Source organism: Copidosoma floridanum, unplaced genomic scaffold, assembly GCF_036245765.1.
Source record: "Copidosoma floridanum isolate Cflo_tuat_1 unplaced genomic scaffold, Cflo_Japanese_pri ptg000016l, whole genome shotgun sequence".
NCBI classification, from domain to species: Eukaryota; Metazoa; Arthropoda; class Insecta; order Hymenoptera; family Encyrtidae; genus Copidosoma; species Copidosoma floridanum.
The window spans coordinates 13,757,229-13,776,341 of record NW_028321893.1 but is presented as its reverse complement, the minus strand read 5'-3'; the positions used below and the strand labels follow the sequence as shown (position 1 = coordinate 13,776,341).

Here is a 19,113-nt window from a genome sequence, read left to right as displayed (position 1 = left end):
CCTTGGGAAAAGGCATGAGGAGTAGGGCATATAGAATTATTTTAAATTATTAGATATTTTAAATAAGATTTATTGTAATTAATTTACAAACAAATTTTAAAAACAAATTAACACGTAGACTAATGTATATGAGTAAACATTACTTGCTTGTAATATACATGCTAAGTACATGGTGGAAGTATGCGAACGAGTTGCACAATGTGATGAAATGGAATTTTTCTCTACAATGAAATAATGTTGGCTGTGATCATCCAATTCAAATGATTGTTTCTGAAAATTGTAGATAAAAGCCTACAGAATATAAAAAATGGTCTGAAATCAGAAAAAAATTTAGAGAATGTAAAAACAACCCTTAACATAAAAAAAATATGTAGCCTGATATCTAAGTAGGTATATTTTCTCTACAAAGGAATAAAAAATGTCAAATAATGTTAGAATCAAACATCAAAGGTCTCGTGAATATAAAAAAACATACAGAAGGGTACTTTTTAAAACACAGAGAAGTGAAATCGAAGCAAACTACAATAGAATTAAAAGAGTGTGGTTATACTTGGCCCAAGCAAATTTTAGATTTCCATAGTTGTTCAATGGCAGTGCACCAAGAACAGAGGTGCTAGTCGTAAAGCTGGGTATCCCGGCAACCGACGATACTCTTCTTCAATGAGCTATGACTTAGTTCTAGTACGACCAAGCTTTACATAAATGTACAAATAAATAACATGTCGATGTAAACAACGTCTTTGAAAACAATACTTGACAACAAAAAAATGTGAGAACACGTGTATTACTACATTATCATAGTATAAAAATCTTGTAATAATATACATTTTTTTACCTAGTGTCTAATTTAGCAAATGTATGTATCATTTTTATAAAAAGAATACTTATAAACAATTTTTATTTTGCTTTCAAATCATGCTATAATGTTTATAAAGCTAAAAATGAGTGGAAATGGGTGGACAAAAGTTAAAGTAACAATATCATGACAAAAAGTAGGTAGAGTGCTAATTTACGAAAAAAATAGAGATATTTCGCTCTAGTCTGCGTATTTCTTATAAAAATAGGCTGAGGGAGGTTAAATTTTAGAAATATTTTCCAAAAAGACCAGAAAATACTTACAAAAGCCAAAAGGAAGGACGTGTGGCTTGCTGACAGTGCATTAGTATATTTTATTGTCCCAGCAAGGGCGACCCAGAGGCGACATCACCATAGTTTTTGGTGACGACGATAAGTGCCTTATTGCTAGAGAAAGCACTCCGTTAATAAGAGGACTTCTGAATGGCCAGTAGCTTAAAGTGCGCATGGGGAACGTACTCTATGTACCAGGCTTTAAAAATAATCTGATGTCCGTAGGGAAGTGTATATCGGCAGGTTTGATGTTATATTTAAGAACAACGACGTAGTACTGCGATTGGAAGAGACAACAAATTCAGTGGGAGTCAAACTATTAAGCTAAAAATATCGCATGTATGAGTGCACGAGTAGTCTGCAAGAATTTTTTCACAACGATATGCGTGACCCAATGCCAGTAGAGTTAGTGAGAGGAGCACCTTATTTTGATCTACTCAATGATGGCTGGACTGGTTATAAGTTTGTATATTTTAAAAAGCACAAGTCTGACATGTTTAAAAAAATTTTTAAAGTGAGCAAGTGTGTCAGAAATCTCTTAAGCAGACTAATAAAGGTGCTGCGTACAGACAATAGTCTCAAATACTTCAACAGCTAATTCAAGACGTATTAAAGTAAAAGCAGAATAGCGGACGAGTTCATTGTTTTATATACGCAGGAGCAAAATAGCAAAGTGAAGAAAGGGAACTGTACAGTTGTAGAAGCTGTACGCTGGATGCTAAAGGCCAAAGACCTACTTGATTGCCTGTGGGCTGAGACCATCAGTGCTACAGTTGATCTGCTAAACATGATCTAGATCAGTAAATCTCGTGAGAGCAAAACAGCATCGAAGCTTTAGACAAACAAAAAACGAAACCTTCAGCATATAAGGATTTTTGGTTATGAAGCCTCCTTGAATGATCCAAAGCAATGGATCAGAGAGATGGATACATAGGTAAAGAGAGTACTTGTGGTATTATACCAGGATCACTCATCCAATTATCGTCTCTTTGGTCCAGTTAGCAGAAAAATTTATGTGTCCAGAAATGATGTCTTCAACAATACACAGTCTCTTTTAAGGGGATAAAGATTCAAATGCGAAACTGATGTTCCCTGGAAGGCCAGTGTCTGACCAAGAATATGGTCATCCTCAAAGTCAACGGAACTTTAAACAGATGATGAGGAAGAACTAAAGCAGGACGAAGTACATGACATGAATCCAAAAGAAAAAGATGCTGTTGCAACTGCACACGGGAAGAGTCTATAAGAGCGATCAGCAAAGTATGATATAAACTTAACTAATTTCTACCTACCTATCATGTTTGAGGAGGCAATAAATGAGCCAGATGGTGAAAGTTGGTTAAAGTCCATATACTACGAGCTTAGACAGCATAATAAAATTAAAATTCAGAAACTCGTTCCTAGGCCACAAAAAAATAAAAGCAATAGACTCCAAGTGAGTTTTTAAAACTAATTCAATGTCAAATCCTCATTCCTTTACGGTGAGTTAAAAGAAGAAATAATCATAAAAGTGCCTAAAGATAAAAGCGTGTGTGGTGGTGTTAGTGAAGCAAAGAATAATAAGTCGCGTAAGTCTGCGGGCTTAAACTAAATCTAAGGTGCTGAAACAATAAATTGAAATGTTTTTTGAAAAAACATAATTTTAAAAAGAGCAGTGCTAATCAGTGTCTTTATCAGTCAATTCGATAATGCCCAAGTAATTTATAGTCGTTATCTATAATGGTTTACTAGCAAATAAGTCAAATGATGTTGTAAATTTTGTGTTCAACCAGTTAGAAGATAATTTTGGAATAACTATATGCTATAGAGATTCAGGATGAGTGATGCTAAACTGTGTTCTATACATATCAAGAAATAGTAAGATCGTTAATTTGTCTTGTCTATAGTCACTTGACCTGACACATCTCTTATTGTTAACTTCTTGAGCAGTTTTTAGAATAGTAAGAATGAAAGTCTATGGCAGTTTCTGAGAAAAGTAATGGCCTGTTTAAAAAGATACTTGTTATATTACGCTAAAATACGAAGTGGATGTCAAAATAAGCAATCTCGTAGGGTATACAGATTAAGATTTGTTTGGGTGTTTGCAAACCAGAAGATCTACGTTAGCGTACGTTTTTCTAATAGCTGGTGCCTCTATCACCTGGATCTTATGTCGCTAAGAGCTCGTGATACTTAGTACCACTGAATCTAAGTATTTTGTTTCTGCTACTGCGTAGGAAAGTCCCCCTGGCTCAAAAAGCTGTTATGTACTTTAACTATCGATGTAAGTTGGGATCTCATATAGATCAACTACCAGAGTGATGTGTGCTGTGAATTTAAATCATCACATATGTACCGAATACAAAAATTCTCCTTCTTATTTTGAGAAAAAAGGAAGATAAAATCAAAAGAAAAAGAAATAAACAAGAGTGGTAGAGACTAGGGATGTATAGGATATGTAAAAACTCTGCAAATAGGTATACATGGAATCAAAATATACGAATGTAAAATATTAAGAGGAATTTCATCTCTAACTGGTCACAATATTACATTATTGTTATTTGCAGAAATTAATAAGGTACCAATATTTAATACATCAGGACCAAATATCAATTACGTAATTATCTATGTAGTCGAGGTTATAGATATTCATAACATTACTTTAAAGGAAAAAGTCTCATTTATCACTGTAATCCACTTAATTACCTTTTTTTTCGCTGAGTCTTAAAACTACGGTGATATTAGTACTGATTATCTGAAAGCCTATTACTTCAACTTTTCTTCCCTTCCTCCAATATTCCTAAAATTTAAATGTGTTGTAAACATTCAAAAAAATTGAAGATTGGTAGTTTTTTTCAACAGACCAATCCCAAATTAAGAGGGTGAAATCTGCCTCTAAGATTAACTTCCAAAAACTATTTTTCTAAACATCTCAGCTTTAACTTCTTTTTTTTTCATCCCAATAAATATTTCTTCTTGTGCAACAAGCTAGTAATCAACAGTGATTTCAGCTGGAAGAGATGTTATGTTTTATTTATTATTTCGTTAAAAAAAACTGTAAAATTTAAAGTAAAATAAAAAAAATAAATGAAAAATCTCCTGTATTAAGTTAAAATATAAAATTAACTTATTTCGGCCTTTCAATGAATTTCAGTTTTACAGAGAATATAGCAATCCTCAAAAAAAATAAACCAATACATGTTAAATATGTGAGAAGAAATAATTAAAAAAGATTTTCTCGTAGTGGCACATTGTATACTAAAGTTCAGTCTTTAAAAAGTTTTTAATTAAAGGTCGTAAGAAATCATCAAAATAGAATATAACTTAAGTTGCTCTAAATTTGGATTCGCCATGTTAAATTACAAAATTTCATAATGAATTGGTGACCAGCGCTTACAAAATCTTTTGTTTCACAATTTTTCATGTTTTTTATTTTAATGATATTATAACTTCCTAATGTTTTGAGACGTCAATAAAAATAAATACGTTCAGGTGCAATGGATACAATTCCTTATTTTTATCAATGTAGAATTATAGGAATCTTTTTGATTGACAGTTAATACTGTGACTTAACTTTCGAAGAAAAATCTTTAATAAATTTAGATAATTACTGAAATTGTCATCTAAAAAGTTTAAAATTATCATGAAGATGAGTAACTAAAGAGGCGGTATGTAAAACAAAAATTATAATTCTGCATTTATCATATCAACCTTAATATTTATGCTCACAGAATATTTAATCACTTAGCTAAACTTTTCAAAATCTTAAACCTTAAATTAATGTTTTAGAAACTTATGCATAAAACACATTTTTTGGTTTTTTGTGGTATTTCAGATTGCATACATTCATTCATTTAACTAACATTATTTAGCTTAATAAATGAACAAGTTACTATGTGTGTAGTGATTATATCTACTTAAATAAATAAATAACCACAAAAAGTTTCAGAGCTGCTTGTTCAATAGTATCTGTAAAATTACTGATTATTTGAAACGTGTCTTTATAAATAACTTTTCAAGTAAATTTTTACAACTCTATTTGCAATAAAAATTATTTTTGTGGTTAAAACCTGCATTTTATACCTTTAAATCTTTAACACTTTAATTTTTTAGATTTGTGTGTATATGGAATTAATATTAACTCGATACAAATTCGTATACAACATTCTGGGTTATTTAAAAATGACTTTGGTCACTCTCACTACTACCAGTTAATCTTCAATTTATATTTAAGTTGAAAGATGTTATTTAACGATATAAAAATACCGTCCATAATTTTTGTGACGTAATTAAAATTCTTTTTCAGATTTTATAAATCATTTTTGTAACATAATTTTTGTTAATATTACACAAGATATTCGGTGGTGCAGATTTTCTTCGCATCTTAATCGCTAGTAATTTTATTTTTGCATTTCTTTCCTAATTTTCTAAGTAGTTTATTATGATTTTTCAAATTAGATTTGCTGATCCATCACAACGAGAGAATCTGGGAATAATTGTGCAGTACAAAGTAAAAGTGAAGCTGTGTCTAGGAGCTCTTGCAGGGTGAGTTTATTTCCGTTTCTAATACATCTGGTTTTTTTTAAAGACGATTACTTTACAGAGAACTAGTCGCTGAATTACCGTTCATTTTGATGCATCCAAAGCCAAATGAAGAGGAGAATATTTTATCTACAGGGCTGGCTAATGCTGTTTATAAGACTGAAGATGGTGAAGATACAAACCTTATACAGTTAGATGAGTAAGTATTTTTAATTCAGTTGTTGTAATTTATTTAAAAAACTGTTTTTCAGTATTAGTTTTTGTGAAATTAAAATAAGTATTGATCTATTTTATGCATTATATCTTAGAAAAAAAAAAATTTAGTGCATCATAACTATCTTTAGCAGCCTACTACCTTTATCGTGTGAGGCAGATGAGGTACACTTGGTTGTGTACCTTAACGCCAATGTGTAGTCTTTTCCCGAAGAAGACTTTACATCTCAGGACCGCCCACTCCTTGCCAGTTAAGCTGGTAATGCTGCAGCATTGGATCCAGGCTAATGAGTATTTCTGGAGAAGCTCGATATTTCAGGAGCCGCTCCCTGCCCAGCGCCTGAAATTTAATTCGTTAATTTTTATCTACAAGCCCTAACTCTGTTTCGCATTTATCCAGGCCTGAAGATCTGTGGGGCAAGGAAAAAATCCTGGAATCACTCTAAAAAAAAATTTAACACGAAAACCCGCCCTGAAACAGCCAGGGTTTCATAAGAACTTTTTCCGATGAAAACATTTTTTTCTTTCAATATGTTCTCACCGTAAATCGATCTCACGACCCCTAGAATGGCGTTGCATTAGTACCAAGACTTGACTTACAAGATAAGTTCTAAAAACTCCCTTACAGCTAATAATAAAGTCTTCCACCATGTGTAGAGCCAATTGGTATGGATAGTGTCACTATATAAACAAATCGTGTGTTTTGAAAGAACTTAAATTTTTATACAGTTAGATTGAGCACATTGTAAATCACTAATAAAAATTCGTAAGAGAGACATAAAGGTGCGAGAGCTTAAGATAATTGGCAGGCATTTGGTGGGGCTACAGACTTATAAAAATATAACAGAAAAAAATTTATTTTGGTTTTTCTTAATAGATCGCGTTAAAGTCGCATATTGCTTGTAATAATTATTCAATAAAGCCACACTATAGGACATTTGAAAGGTAGCAGTCTATAGAATATTGTAGATATAAAAGTATCACCATTCGTATGCTCAGGCAAAAGTTACTGTGCTTTGAAAATGAAGATTCTAGAAGTCATCATTTTTGTCATATTTTGCTTTTTCACTTCCGAAAAAAAAAAAACGCAGCGCAGGCTCATAAAAAGTTATGTAATGTTTATGGTGGTGAGCGCTTCTGTAAACGCCAGTGTTAGAAAATTTTTTCTCGTTTTCGTTCTGAAAATTTCAATGTTAGAGATAAACCTTGCCGTAGTCACCTAACTGTTAAAACATAAAATTCTTCAAGGCAGACCGACATTTTTTTTCTTGCAACATAGCTATGGCACTAAAAAGTAACCTCAAATCAATCTGAAAATATTCGCATAATGCTGGATGCCAAAATGAGCTTGTTACTTCCATTACACAGAAGTTAAGGAGGCTCCATCACGGACTGTACCAGAACTTTGAATGATATATTATTAAAGTTCAGATCCGGCTGAATCCAATGGTATCCTTATAAGTATGGCTTGGCGATCAAAATTCAGAGTAATTTAATTCAAAGTCTGCACTTTTCGAGCTCGCTTAACACAGCCTCTTATGGCCGAAGGCCTGAAGCAAACTTTTTACGATCAATTAAACTACTAAAATGGAATGTACAAGCAAAAAAACATACGTACCGTAACCCTGCCATTCTCATCTATAAGAAACCAGGTGATTTTATAGGCGTTGGCGATAAAAAATTGATAAAATAGCTAAAATACTATTTTGGTCTGCAGTTACGTTCTGTGAGTATAGTGACAAACACTGCCGGCCATATTGGTCTAGGGAGCGTGCGTCATAGAAAAGATTTCGATTTGTTCAATAACATAAAAACTTTTAAAATGATTTTTCAATTAAATTTATTCGTTGGGTAATAACGCAGTAAATTTTGGCAATCGTTAATATTAAATTATTCAACAGCAGACTGTATAAATAAATAGTATACTATATATAATATCAGGTGGATTAAGTTGAAAATAAAACAAACCTCATTACCATCATTCAACTAGCATAAAAAGAAGCTTTCGTCTAGTGACATCGCATCGATCATCACTGGATTGATTACCGCAGTAAGCGATGGAGCCTCTGTAACAAAAAAAATTTAATGAACGAAGTTTCTATTTGTAAATCGTTGCTCGAACAAATTGAACTCAAGCTATTTTTGAAATGAATAGTTACAAGTGATGAAAATTAGATAATGTTTGGCACTCCTGCGCAAAAAAGATTGTGGTCAAAGCCTGAAGAAGCTTCACAGACAATTGCAAAACCTGTATTGATGCCAAGGAATGTGATGGTAAGTGTTTAGTGCGATTAGAAAGGAATTATTCATCATGAGTTGCTTAAACCTGGTAAAAAAATTGATTCGACTCTTTATTTCAAGAACTAATAAAATTGCTGCAGGCGATTAAAAGGAACGGCCAAAATAAATCAATGAGAAAGACGTTGTTTTCCATCATAACAACGGTAGACCAGACATATCCTAGTGACTCGGCAAAAATTAAGAGAATTTGGCTAAAAAACTTCAACGCATCTACTAAATGGCTTGCATTTTGCCCCGTCTGACTAACATTTGTTTTGATCTCTGCAGGACTATCTTAGTTGTGTAAAGTTGGCTTTAAAAGAGACTTGCGAAAACCGATGGATTCTGTTTTTTGCTTAAAAACCTCAGAAGTTTCATACTAATGGAATTATGGTTCTGCCAGAAAAGTGGCAAAAATTCATCGATCAAAATGGCACATACATTGTTGATTACTGTTTAATATCTGTATAGATTAAATACATATATAATTGGGGCGCCAACCTCTGTGCGCTTACTTCCTACTAATGAGTAACAATACTTTACGTAGGCTTTAACGTAGGCGGCAGAAAATTTCAATTTAAAGTCAAAATTTTATAATTGATACTTTTCTCATAAGTTACGTACGGTTGTTATGAAAAAATAAGTTTAAGTTAGTCTTTAGTGAACAATAAAGGAAGGTTCATAATAAATGTGAATGTAATATATATATATATATATATGTATGAATTCTACCAATGTATACATGATCATTTTTATTAGGAGACCAGGATGAAGTAGATAAATAAGATATTACTTAATAGGCATCAGTCATAACTGGCTTGTCACAAAACAAACATGCTAGTAGCAAATCATCTGTATATTTATATATATGTGTTTGTTATTCCTTACTTTGGGTAATTTCGCTTTAAGCATAGTAAGTTTTATGTACGGCAGGTTTCTCTTATACAGAGTCCTCCCTTCTTACGTTCATAAAACTTGCTATGTTTAAAGCCAAGTTACCTGAAGTAAAGGCCTTCATACAAATATATATATACATATGTATATTCAGAAAAATATACGTACGTATACTTTCATTTATGTAGAAACGTTAAGCTGTTTTTAATAAATAATATTCGTACAAACTGTGTGATATACTGTAATCTGGGATATTGGATCGCAAAGCATATATATGTACATATACATTCAAGTATAACAAAATACTTCCGTATACCTCTGGTCCGTATGATTTCTTGTACGGAATAAGAAAGATTGTCCTTTTATCATTGTAAGTGTAATAATAACTGTATACATTAATAATTTGTACTAAGTTTACATATGTATGTATTTAATTATGCAATTGAATGAATTGTTACTTCAATATAAAGTAAATATTAAATAGAAAATAAAATCGTCAGAGCTATATATAAATCAGCGAATATTCATTCCAATTGATGTTGAAAACAATAAAACAGGCAGAAAATCATGAAAAATTGATGTTTACCATTAATTTTTAGGTTAGATTTAAATTTTATTGACCTCTATATAGTTTTTCTTCATTTCTTATATGTCTATCGATTTTTGCGAGATATAAGGTTTTGAGGAAAAAAATTCAAAATCGCCCACTGTGAGACATGGGGGATTATGTGAAACGCCACTCATTTTTATCTATATAGTATGGGTATATGTATTTTATGTATATATATATCTTCCTATATTAAAAAGTTAACTCAGTGGGCCATTCCACACAAACCCTCCACCGCCCCCCATTTGCCCCCACCGCCCCCCCACCAACCCCCCACAAAATAAGGTAAAAATCCGTTATTTTCTTGCTTATTTTGACATATTGTAGTTTTTCTCAAAACCCCCAACAGCCCCCCACCGACCCCCCACAGCCGCCCCACCGACCCCCACGCACAATTTTTCATGACCCCCCACCGACTTCCCACAAAATATTATATGAATAGTATAGAAGTATGGTATAAGTCTTTATTCAAGCCAGGGGGTTTAACCACGTATGGCTTTATGGGATAATAACAATGTATGTTTTACTATTTAATCAAATAGTTATAGATTACTGCACAATACTAAAATCAGCTGAACTTAAATACAATCAATTGTATTTTGATTTCCTGGATCCCTTGGTTTCTTTGTAAGCATAAAGTTTTTAGTGGGCTAACTTTTTTTGTTAGCATTTTGTAACGTTGCATTTTGCCAGTCAATGTGTTGAAGTCTATTACCACATTCCTACCAAATCACATGGAAATATTGTATAGCATTTTCCTCAAAACATCCCACATTCCCCCACCTACCCCCTATGGCCCTCCAATTGACCCCCACGAATTTTTTCATAGCCCCCACTGCCTCCCCACACCACTTTTTTGGAACCTGACCGTGATCATACCGTCTTTACCTATCTTTGGACAAAACTGTCTTATTGCCATGATTTATTTCATCGTCAAGAAAAAATTAAAAGTCATAAATTAATTCATAGGGGATTGTTGCGCAAAACATCATTATTTATACAACTAAGTACGTTTAAAAACCAATTTATATGGAGTTAACAATATTTTAAAACCAAATAATATATACACATATATTGGTGCTCATAATTATTATATCATCATCACTTATATAGTCCTTTAATACACAATTTTTTTTTCACGTACATAAACTGAAGTCAAATTTAGAGTATCATTAATATAAACAATGAAGGTTTCGCATCACTTTATGAGTCATCTTATAAAGCCTGATGAAACCACGAAGACTTACGTCCTTTTTTATTTTGTTTTGAATTAATGCTGAAATTGGTACAATAGATGAACACGATATACATTAATGATATGTATTATTAATTAATAAATTTTACCTATACATAAAAAAATATTAATTCAATCATTTTATGAATATAAGATACATTATTATATTCAAAAATTTTTTTTCCAAACTATAATTTCAATCTCAAAACTGTTTTCTCTATCGACTTGAACAAAAATTCCATTTTTATTTTTGCATCTTGACATAGCCACGTATAATTGACCATGAAAAAATGAAGTTTCTTTTAAGTATAATCCCACATTATCAAAACTTTGACCTTGAGACTTATTTGTAGTCATAGCAAATGCTACAACTAATGGAAATCGTTTTTTATATAAAATAAATGTTAATGATAAAGTATTTCAAGTATTTATTGTAATTCTTGGAATGAAAACTTTATTACCAATTTTTTTTCCCATTACTATTTCGCCTTCTACGTTATACTTCAGTAATTTAGTAATTCGCAATTGTGTACCGTTACATAGTCCGTCTGATATACTCAAATTTCGAATTAACATTACTATTGTACCTATTTTTAATTTAAGTTCATGAGGTGGCAAGCCTTTACGAATGTTGTTAACCATTTCTACAGAAAAACTTATATAAATATTATCATCTGATTCATCAACACCTCTTTATGTTGCAGTATCAATGCTGAAATAAGTTTTAGTTTCCCCATGTTATTTACTTAAAATCTTATTGTTTAAAAAAAAAGTTTATTTATTATGTGAAGTTAGTATCACATAATTGTCAAAACAGTTGCTGTAAATACCAAATATTTTGGTACGGACGTCATCTGTTATCCAGGATTTAGAAATGTTAAATGTTTCCATGTCCCCTTCTCCAATTCTCAACAATAATCTTGAAAATTTGTTATTACTAGAACGGATATCATTTTGTAATCTTAATATTTTTAAGAAGTTCCATAAAAATGATGATTCAATAGTTTCTTCTATTATTATAGTTCTAATACTGTTTTTTATAACTGGAAGGTATGTGTCGAAAATCTCCTCCTAATACTATTTATTTATCAACAAAGCAAAGTTTTGTATTACACAAGTCTCTTAACGTTCTATCAACGATTTCTAAAGCTTTTTCCGGAATCATAGAAGCCTCGTCTCATATTATTAAATCAACTTCCCTTAATTTTTTTTTTCAGTTTTAAATTCTAAAAATACACTTTCAATATTATCTAAGTCTAGAGGTAAACGAAAAGTTCTATGACTGGTCATACCTTCTGGTAGTATCACAGATACAATTCCTGTCCAAGCCATTGACAAAATATTTTTACCTTTAGAAATAAAGTAATAAATCAGTGTCTTATATAACCAGGTTTTTCTGGATCCACCAGGACCATCTATGAAATATACGTTCTCATCTTGTTCACAAATAGTTTTAAAAATTTTTCTTCGATCTTCATTTAAATTTGTGTACATTATATCGAACATTTTTTTACTGAAAGATATTTCCTCAATATTGCAATTATTTATATAGTTGCTAATGGTTGGTGTCGGTAAACTGAAAGACTCACATGATTTACCTTCCAAAACCAAAATTTGATTAATATGTAGAAGTAATTGTATTTTTTTCTTTGTTTACTTTTACTTTGTTAAATTCGTTTTGAAAGTTACAAAATGTCTAAACAAAAATGTGACAGTGAATTAGACTTCCAAATTGCAACGAGAAATAAAATTCTTCCTTTTACATTTACAGAGAACTTTCTTACAATGGCTTGGACAGGAATTGCTTTTATTCTGCTTCCAAAGGGAATGACCACTCACAGAACTTTTGGACTTCCTTTAGACTTAAGCAATATAGAAAGTGCGTTCTCCCAGTTTAAGCCAAATAAACAAAAATTACCTAATGTAGAAGTAATGATTTGGGATAAAGCTTCTATGATACCGAAAAAAGTGTTAGAAATCATTAATAGAACTTTTAAAGATTTAGATAGTAGTAATAAACCTTTTGGAAGTAAAATAATAATTTTAGGTGCAGACTTTCGTCAAATTCTCCGAGTAGTAAAAAACGAAAGCAAAATTACTATTGTTCAAGAAACCATAAAATTTTTCAATTTTTGGCCTTTGTTTAATATTTTTTATTCAAAAAATGATACATGTTCGATTGATGAAAAATTTTTTTTAATGCCACTGGATATAGTAGAAGTTAAAATTAAAACCTTTCAAATTAATTAGACATAGAAAACAAATGATATATGTTCCAAAAATTTTAATGAAGATGATGATTCTTTTATAAGTAAAAATATATTAACATCTTACACTGAATACACACATTTTTTGAACAAAAAAATTTCAAATGATATGGTAGGAACATTAGTAATGTACTATAATATTGATAAAGCAACTCACGAAGGAGAAGATGAATCAGACGATAATATTTATATTAATTACCCTACAGAATATTTAAATAGTATTAAAGAAGGTCTTCCTCCACATAAATTGAATTCGAAAATTAACGCTATTGTTATGTTGATACGAAACTTAAACATATCTGAAGGACTTTGCAATGGTACAAGATTACGAATTACAAAATTATTTAAATACAACATCGAAGCTGAAATAATCACAGGTGAAAAAAAAAAAAATAAAGTCTTAATTCCAAGAATAACACTACAAACAAACAATTCTTCTTCGCTACCATTTATGTTGTACAGAAAACAATTTCCATTTGCCTTAGCTTCTTCTCTGACTATCGATAAATCTCAAGGTCAAAGTTTTGATGCCTTAAGAGCATACCTTAGAAAACCATTATTTTTTTATGGGCAATTATATGTTGCATTGTCTAGATGTAGAAACCCAAAAAAAATTTTTATCTAATTTGAATCAGAAAACAAACTTGAAATTAAAAATATTGAAATATGAATGAAATTTTAGAGTAACAAAAAAACCATTCTATAGTTCATTACTATTTTAATACTTTCTTGCAAATTTTATCTTTCATCAAAAAAGCAAATTTCAGTACCGTACCCAGATTTATGAAATCGTAAATAATCTGTTTTATGTACTATGTTTTCAGATACACCATCATGGATGCAAAATTTTATCAGTGTGACAAATGTAACTCAAAATTTTCAAATTCAGAGTGTCTATCATCGCACGAAAAAGTTCACAAAAAAAATTTTTTTGTGTGATATCTATGTAGCATTATAATATTAGAGAAGAAAAACTATTTGCGTCACACAAAGGAATGCCAAAACATTGAGAAAAATTCTAAGTGTATCAAATGCGGGAAATGTTTCAAAAGAAATAATCACTTACAGAGACACGGAAAAGTCATGAAAAAAACGTTAAAAAAAATATTTTTCAAAATTGTGGGAAAGGTTATGTAAGAGCAGAGCACCTTCAGAGACATTTTAAAGTATGTAATAAAAATAAACATCGTAAGTAAGATAATTGTTACAAATTTTTTTGTTATGGTCAAATAAAATTATTTGTGAAGATTAGACCGCTTGTAACAGTTAATGTATAAGGCTTTGAAAATTCATTCACATCATATATGGGGAAGCTGGGGGGGAGTTTAGGTGGGAGTGGAGGGAAGCTAGAAAAAAATTATGATTACTCGAGAAATCCAAGAAAATTTAAGAAAAACTATCTTATTTGGGGGGGGGGGCAGGTAAAGGTGAGCATGGAAGAACAAAACCTCGCCCTAACACTTGCGATTATATGATATAGGAAGATATATATGTAGATATGTATGTTATCTATATAGCATTATAATATTAGAGAAGAAAAACTATTTGCGTCACACAAAGAAATGCCAAATCATTGAGAATAATTTTAAGCGTATTAAATGCGGTAAAGGTTTCAAAAGAAATAATCACTTACAGAGACACGGAAAAGTCATGAAAAAAACGTGAAAAAAAATATTTGTCAAAATTGTGGAAAAGGTTATGTAAGAGCAGAGCTTCTAAAGAGACATTTTAGAGTATGTAATCAAAATAAACATCGTAAGTAAGATAATTGTTACAAATTTTTTTGTTATGGTCAAATAAAATTATTTGTGAAGATTAGACCGCTTGTAACAGTTAATGTATAAGGCTTTGAAAATTTATTCACATCATATATGGGGAAGCTGGAGGAAAGTATGGGCGTGAACAGAGGGAAGCTAGAAAAAAATTAGGATTACTCGAGAAATCCAACAAAATAAAAGAAAAACTACCTTATTTGGGGGGCAGGGATGGGTGAGCGGGGAAGATTAAAACCTCGCCCTTACTCTTACGATTATATAATATAGGAAGATATATATATATATCTTCCTTTATTATACAGTTAACTCTGTGGGGTATTCCACACAAACCCCTTACCGTCCCCCATTTTCCCTTTATCGCCACCTCACCAACCCCTCACAAAATAAAGTAAAAATCCGTTATTTTCTTGGTTATTTTGACATATCGTAGTTTTTCTCAAAACCCCCTACAGCCCCCCACCGACCCTCCACAGCCGCCCCACTGACCCCCACGCACAATTTTTCATGACCCCCCGCCGACTTCCCACAAAATATTATATGAATAGTATAGAAGTATGGTATAAGTCTTTATTCAAGCCAGGGGGCTCAACCACGTATGGCTTGATAAGATAATAACAATGTATGTTTGAATATTTCATCAAATAGTTACAGATTACTGCACAATTCTATAATCAGCTAAACTAAAATACAATCCATTGTATTTCAATTTACGGGATCCCTTGGTTTCTTTGTAAGCATAAAGTTTTTGGTGGGCTAACTTTTTTTGATAGCATTTTGTCACGTTCCATTTTGCCAGTTCTCTCAATGTGGTTAAGTCTATTACCACATTCCTACTAAATTACATGGAAATATTGAAAAGTATTTTTTCAAAACATCCCACATTCCCCCACCTACCCCCTTATGGCCCTCCCACTGACCCCCACGGATTTTTTCATGGCCCCCACCGTCTTCCCACACCACTTTTTTAAAACCTTACCGTGATCATACCGTCTTTACCTATCTTTGGACAAAACTGTCTTATTGCCGAGATTTATTTCATCGTCAAGAAGAAATTTAAAGTCATAAATTGATTCATAGGAGGTTGTTGTGCAAAACATCATTATTTATACAACTAAAAACGTTTAAAAACTAATTTATGTGGAGTTAACAATATTTTAAAACCAAATCATATATACACATATATTAGTGCGCATAATTATTATATCATCATCACTTATATAGTCCTTTATTACACAATTCTTCTTTTTACGTACATAAACTTAAGTTAAATTAAGAGTATCATTAATATAAACAATGAAAGTTTCGCATCACTTTATGAGTCATCTTATAAGGCCTAATAAATCCACGAAGACTTACGTCCATTTTTATTTTGTTTTAAACTAATGCTGAAATTGGTACAATAGATGAACACGATAAACATTCATGATATGTGTCATTAATTAGTAAATTTTACCTATACATAAAAAAATAATAATTAAATCATGTTATGAATATTAGATACGTTATTATATTTAAAAATTTTTTTCCAATTATCATTTTTAATCTTTAAACTATTTTCTCTATCGACTTGAACAAAAATTCCGTTTTTATGATTGCATCTTGATAAAGCCACGTATAATTGACCATGGAAAAAGTAAAATTTTTTTAAAGATAATCTTACATTATCAAAACTTTGACCTTGAGACTTATTTATAGTCATACCAAATGTTACAACTAAAGGGAATTGTTTTTTATACAAAATAAAAGGTAATGATGAAGTATTTCTAGTATTTAATGTAATTCTTGAAATAAAAATTTTATTACCAATTTTTTCTCTTGTTACTATTTTGCCTTCTACGTTATACTTCAGTAATTTAGTAATTCGCAATCGCGTATTGTTACATAGTCCGTCTGATATACCCAAATTTCGAATTAACATTACTATTGTATCTATTTTTAATGTAAGTTCATGAGGTGGCAAGCCTTAACGAATGTTGTTTAAAATTTCTACGGGAAAATTTATATAAATATTATCATCTGATTTATCAACACCTTTATATCTTGCAGTGTATCGATGCTGTAATAAGGTGTAGTTTCCCCATATAATTTACTTAAAATCTTATTGTTTAAAAAAAAAGTATATTCATTATGTAAAGTTAGTATCTCGTTATTGTCAAAATAGTTGCTGTAATTACCAAGTATTTTGATACAAACATTATCTGTTATCCAGGATTTAGGAATGTTAAATGTTTTTATGTCCCTTTCTCCAATTCTTAACAATAATTTTGAAAATTTGTTATTACTAGAACGGATATTATTTTGTAATCTTAAAATTTTGAAGAAGTTCCATAAAAATGATGATTTCATAGTTTCTTCTATTATTATAGTTTTATTACCGTTTTTTATAACTGGAAGGTATGTGTCGAAAATCTCCTCCTAATACTATTAATTTATTACCAAAGCAAAGTTTTGTATACCAACTAGTCTCTTAACGTTCTATCAACGATTTCTAAAGCTTTTTCCGGAATCATAGAAGCCTCGTCTCATATTATTAAATTAACTTCCTTTAATTTTTTTTTACTTTTAAATTCTAAAAATACGCTTTCAATATTATCTAAGTCTAGAGGTAAACGAAAAGTTCTATGACTGGTCATGCCTTCTGGTAGTATCACAGATACAATTCCTGTCCAAGCCATTGACAAAATATTTTTACCTTTAGAAATAAAGTAATAAATCAGTGTCTTATATAACTAGGTTTTTCTGGATCCACCAGGACCATCTATGAAATATACTTTTTCATCTTGTTTACAAATAGTTTTAACAATTTTTTTTGATTTTCATTTAAATTTGTGTACATTATATCAAACATTTTTTTACTGAAAGATATTTCCTTAATATTGCAATTATTCATATAGTTGCTAATGGTTGGTGTCGGTAAACTAAAAGACTCACATGATTTTCTTTTCAAAACCAAAATTTGAATAATATTTAGAAGAGCACAACTATTTATATTATTATCGAAGTCTTTCGTAAAATATTTTTTATATTTATTCCATATTTTATCTTTTTGAATGTTTTCTAAAATTAAAAACCAAGCAAAAAATTGTCTTAACTGGTATGGAAACATAACTGTTATAGCTTCTTTAAAAATATTGTCGATTTCAGAATTATGTTCTATTAAACTCATTGAAATTGCAGTATCCCTGAAATTTTTATGTGTCATTCCATTATGTTTTTTAACGTCTTCAAACGATGTAGCCCCATGTAATTTATGTATTTCTTTTAAAATATTCAAAAGTTGGGGGGTTGGCGTGTAGTGCGCGCAGCAGGGCGTAAGCCCTGCTTGTATATATATATATATATATATATATATATATATATATATATATATATATATATATATATATATATATATATACACACATAGTAGAGCATCGCCCCTTGTGTGCTTTCTATTCTAACCCCCACTCATAAAAATTAATCTTGGTATAATTTTTATAGTCTTTACGTTTGATTTATTCTGTTATTGGAGTACGTGATATACCACTGTGTCTTAATATGAGGTTACTTAGTATCTATTTTGAGAGATTTTTTTTTTTTTTTAAATTTATTTTATCGCTTAGTTTTTTTCTCCAGCTACAAAGCACAATTTATGCCAATGGATTTTTCAATCTTCGAAACATTTGTTAAAGTCAATTTCTGGGATGGCCATCAGCTCTCTTTTCGATGTGGCTGATGTTTCTTCTATTGACTTAAAACAGTGTCTCTAGAGCAGTTTTTAAAGTTTTTTAGGGCCCATTAATGTCAACGCATACTTAAAGTGGGCAGGCGACGGATATACACACTGCAATCGCAAGAGAGGTTGCAGTAGTTTTCTAGTTAGAGGTCAACATGGCTACCGTTGCAATGCACTTTATTACTAACATACCTGTCATCACAAAAGCTTTGGTTGCTGACGAGAAATCATCGAAGCCTTTTAGAAGTTCAAAATATCTTTAGCTTTTGCATTTAAACAGGATGGATATGCTATACACTGTAACGTAGCTACGAGACAGGTGCAGCCCTACCTGTTAGGCTCGCTTCATCGTTAAGCCTTTGGCACCGTAACATTTTTTAATTATAAATTGACAGCATCAAAATTCTTGTTTTGTGATTTATTGATAGCAAAAGCAGATTCCAAAACTAATAGAAATTGAGTTCCATATCAAATGCAAG

At 31.0% G+C, this 19,113-nt stretch overlaps 1 protein-coding gene across 4 annotated transcripts in view; it reads left to right on the top strand.

The window, feature by feature from the left end:
• Nucleotides 1-19,113, top strand: part of krz (beta-arrestin protein kurtz) — a 523,564-nt gene that overhangs the window by 336,646 nt on the left and 167,805 nt on the right. For 3 of the 4 annotated variants that reach the window (XM_089592378.1, XM_089592377.1, XM_089592376.1), the window contains 2 exons: nucleotides 5,566-5,652; nucleotides 5,711-5,848. The exons of the other annotated variant lie outside the window; for it this stretch is intronic. In XM_089592378.1, coding sequence (XP_089448504.1) covers nucleotides 5,566-5,652; nucleotides 5,711-5,848 — 225 coding nt within the window. The remainder of the gene's footprint in view (nucleotides 1-5,565; nucleotides 5,653-5,710; nucleotides 5,849-19,113) is intronic. 4 annotated transcript variants of the gene reach the window in all.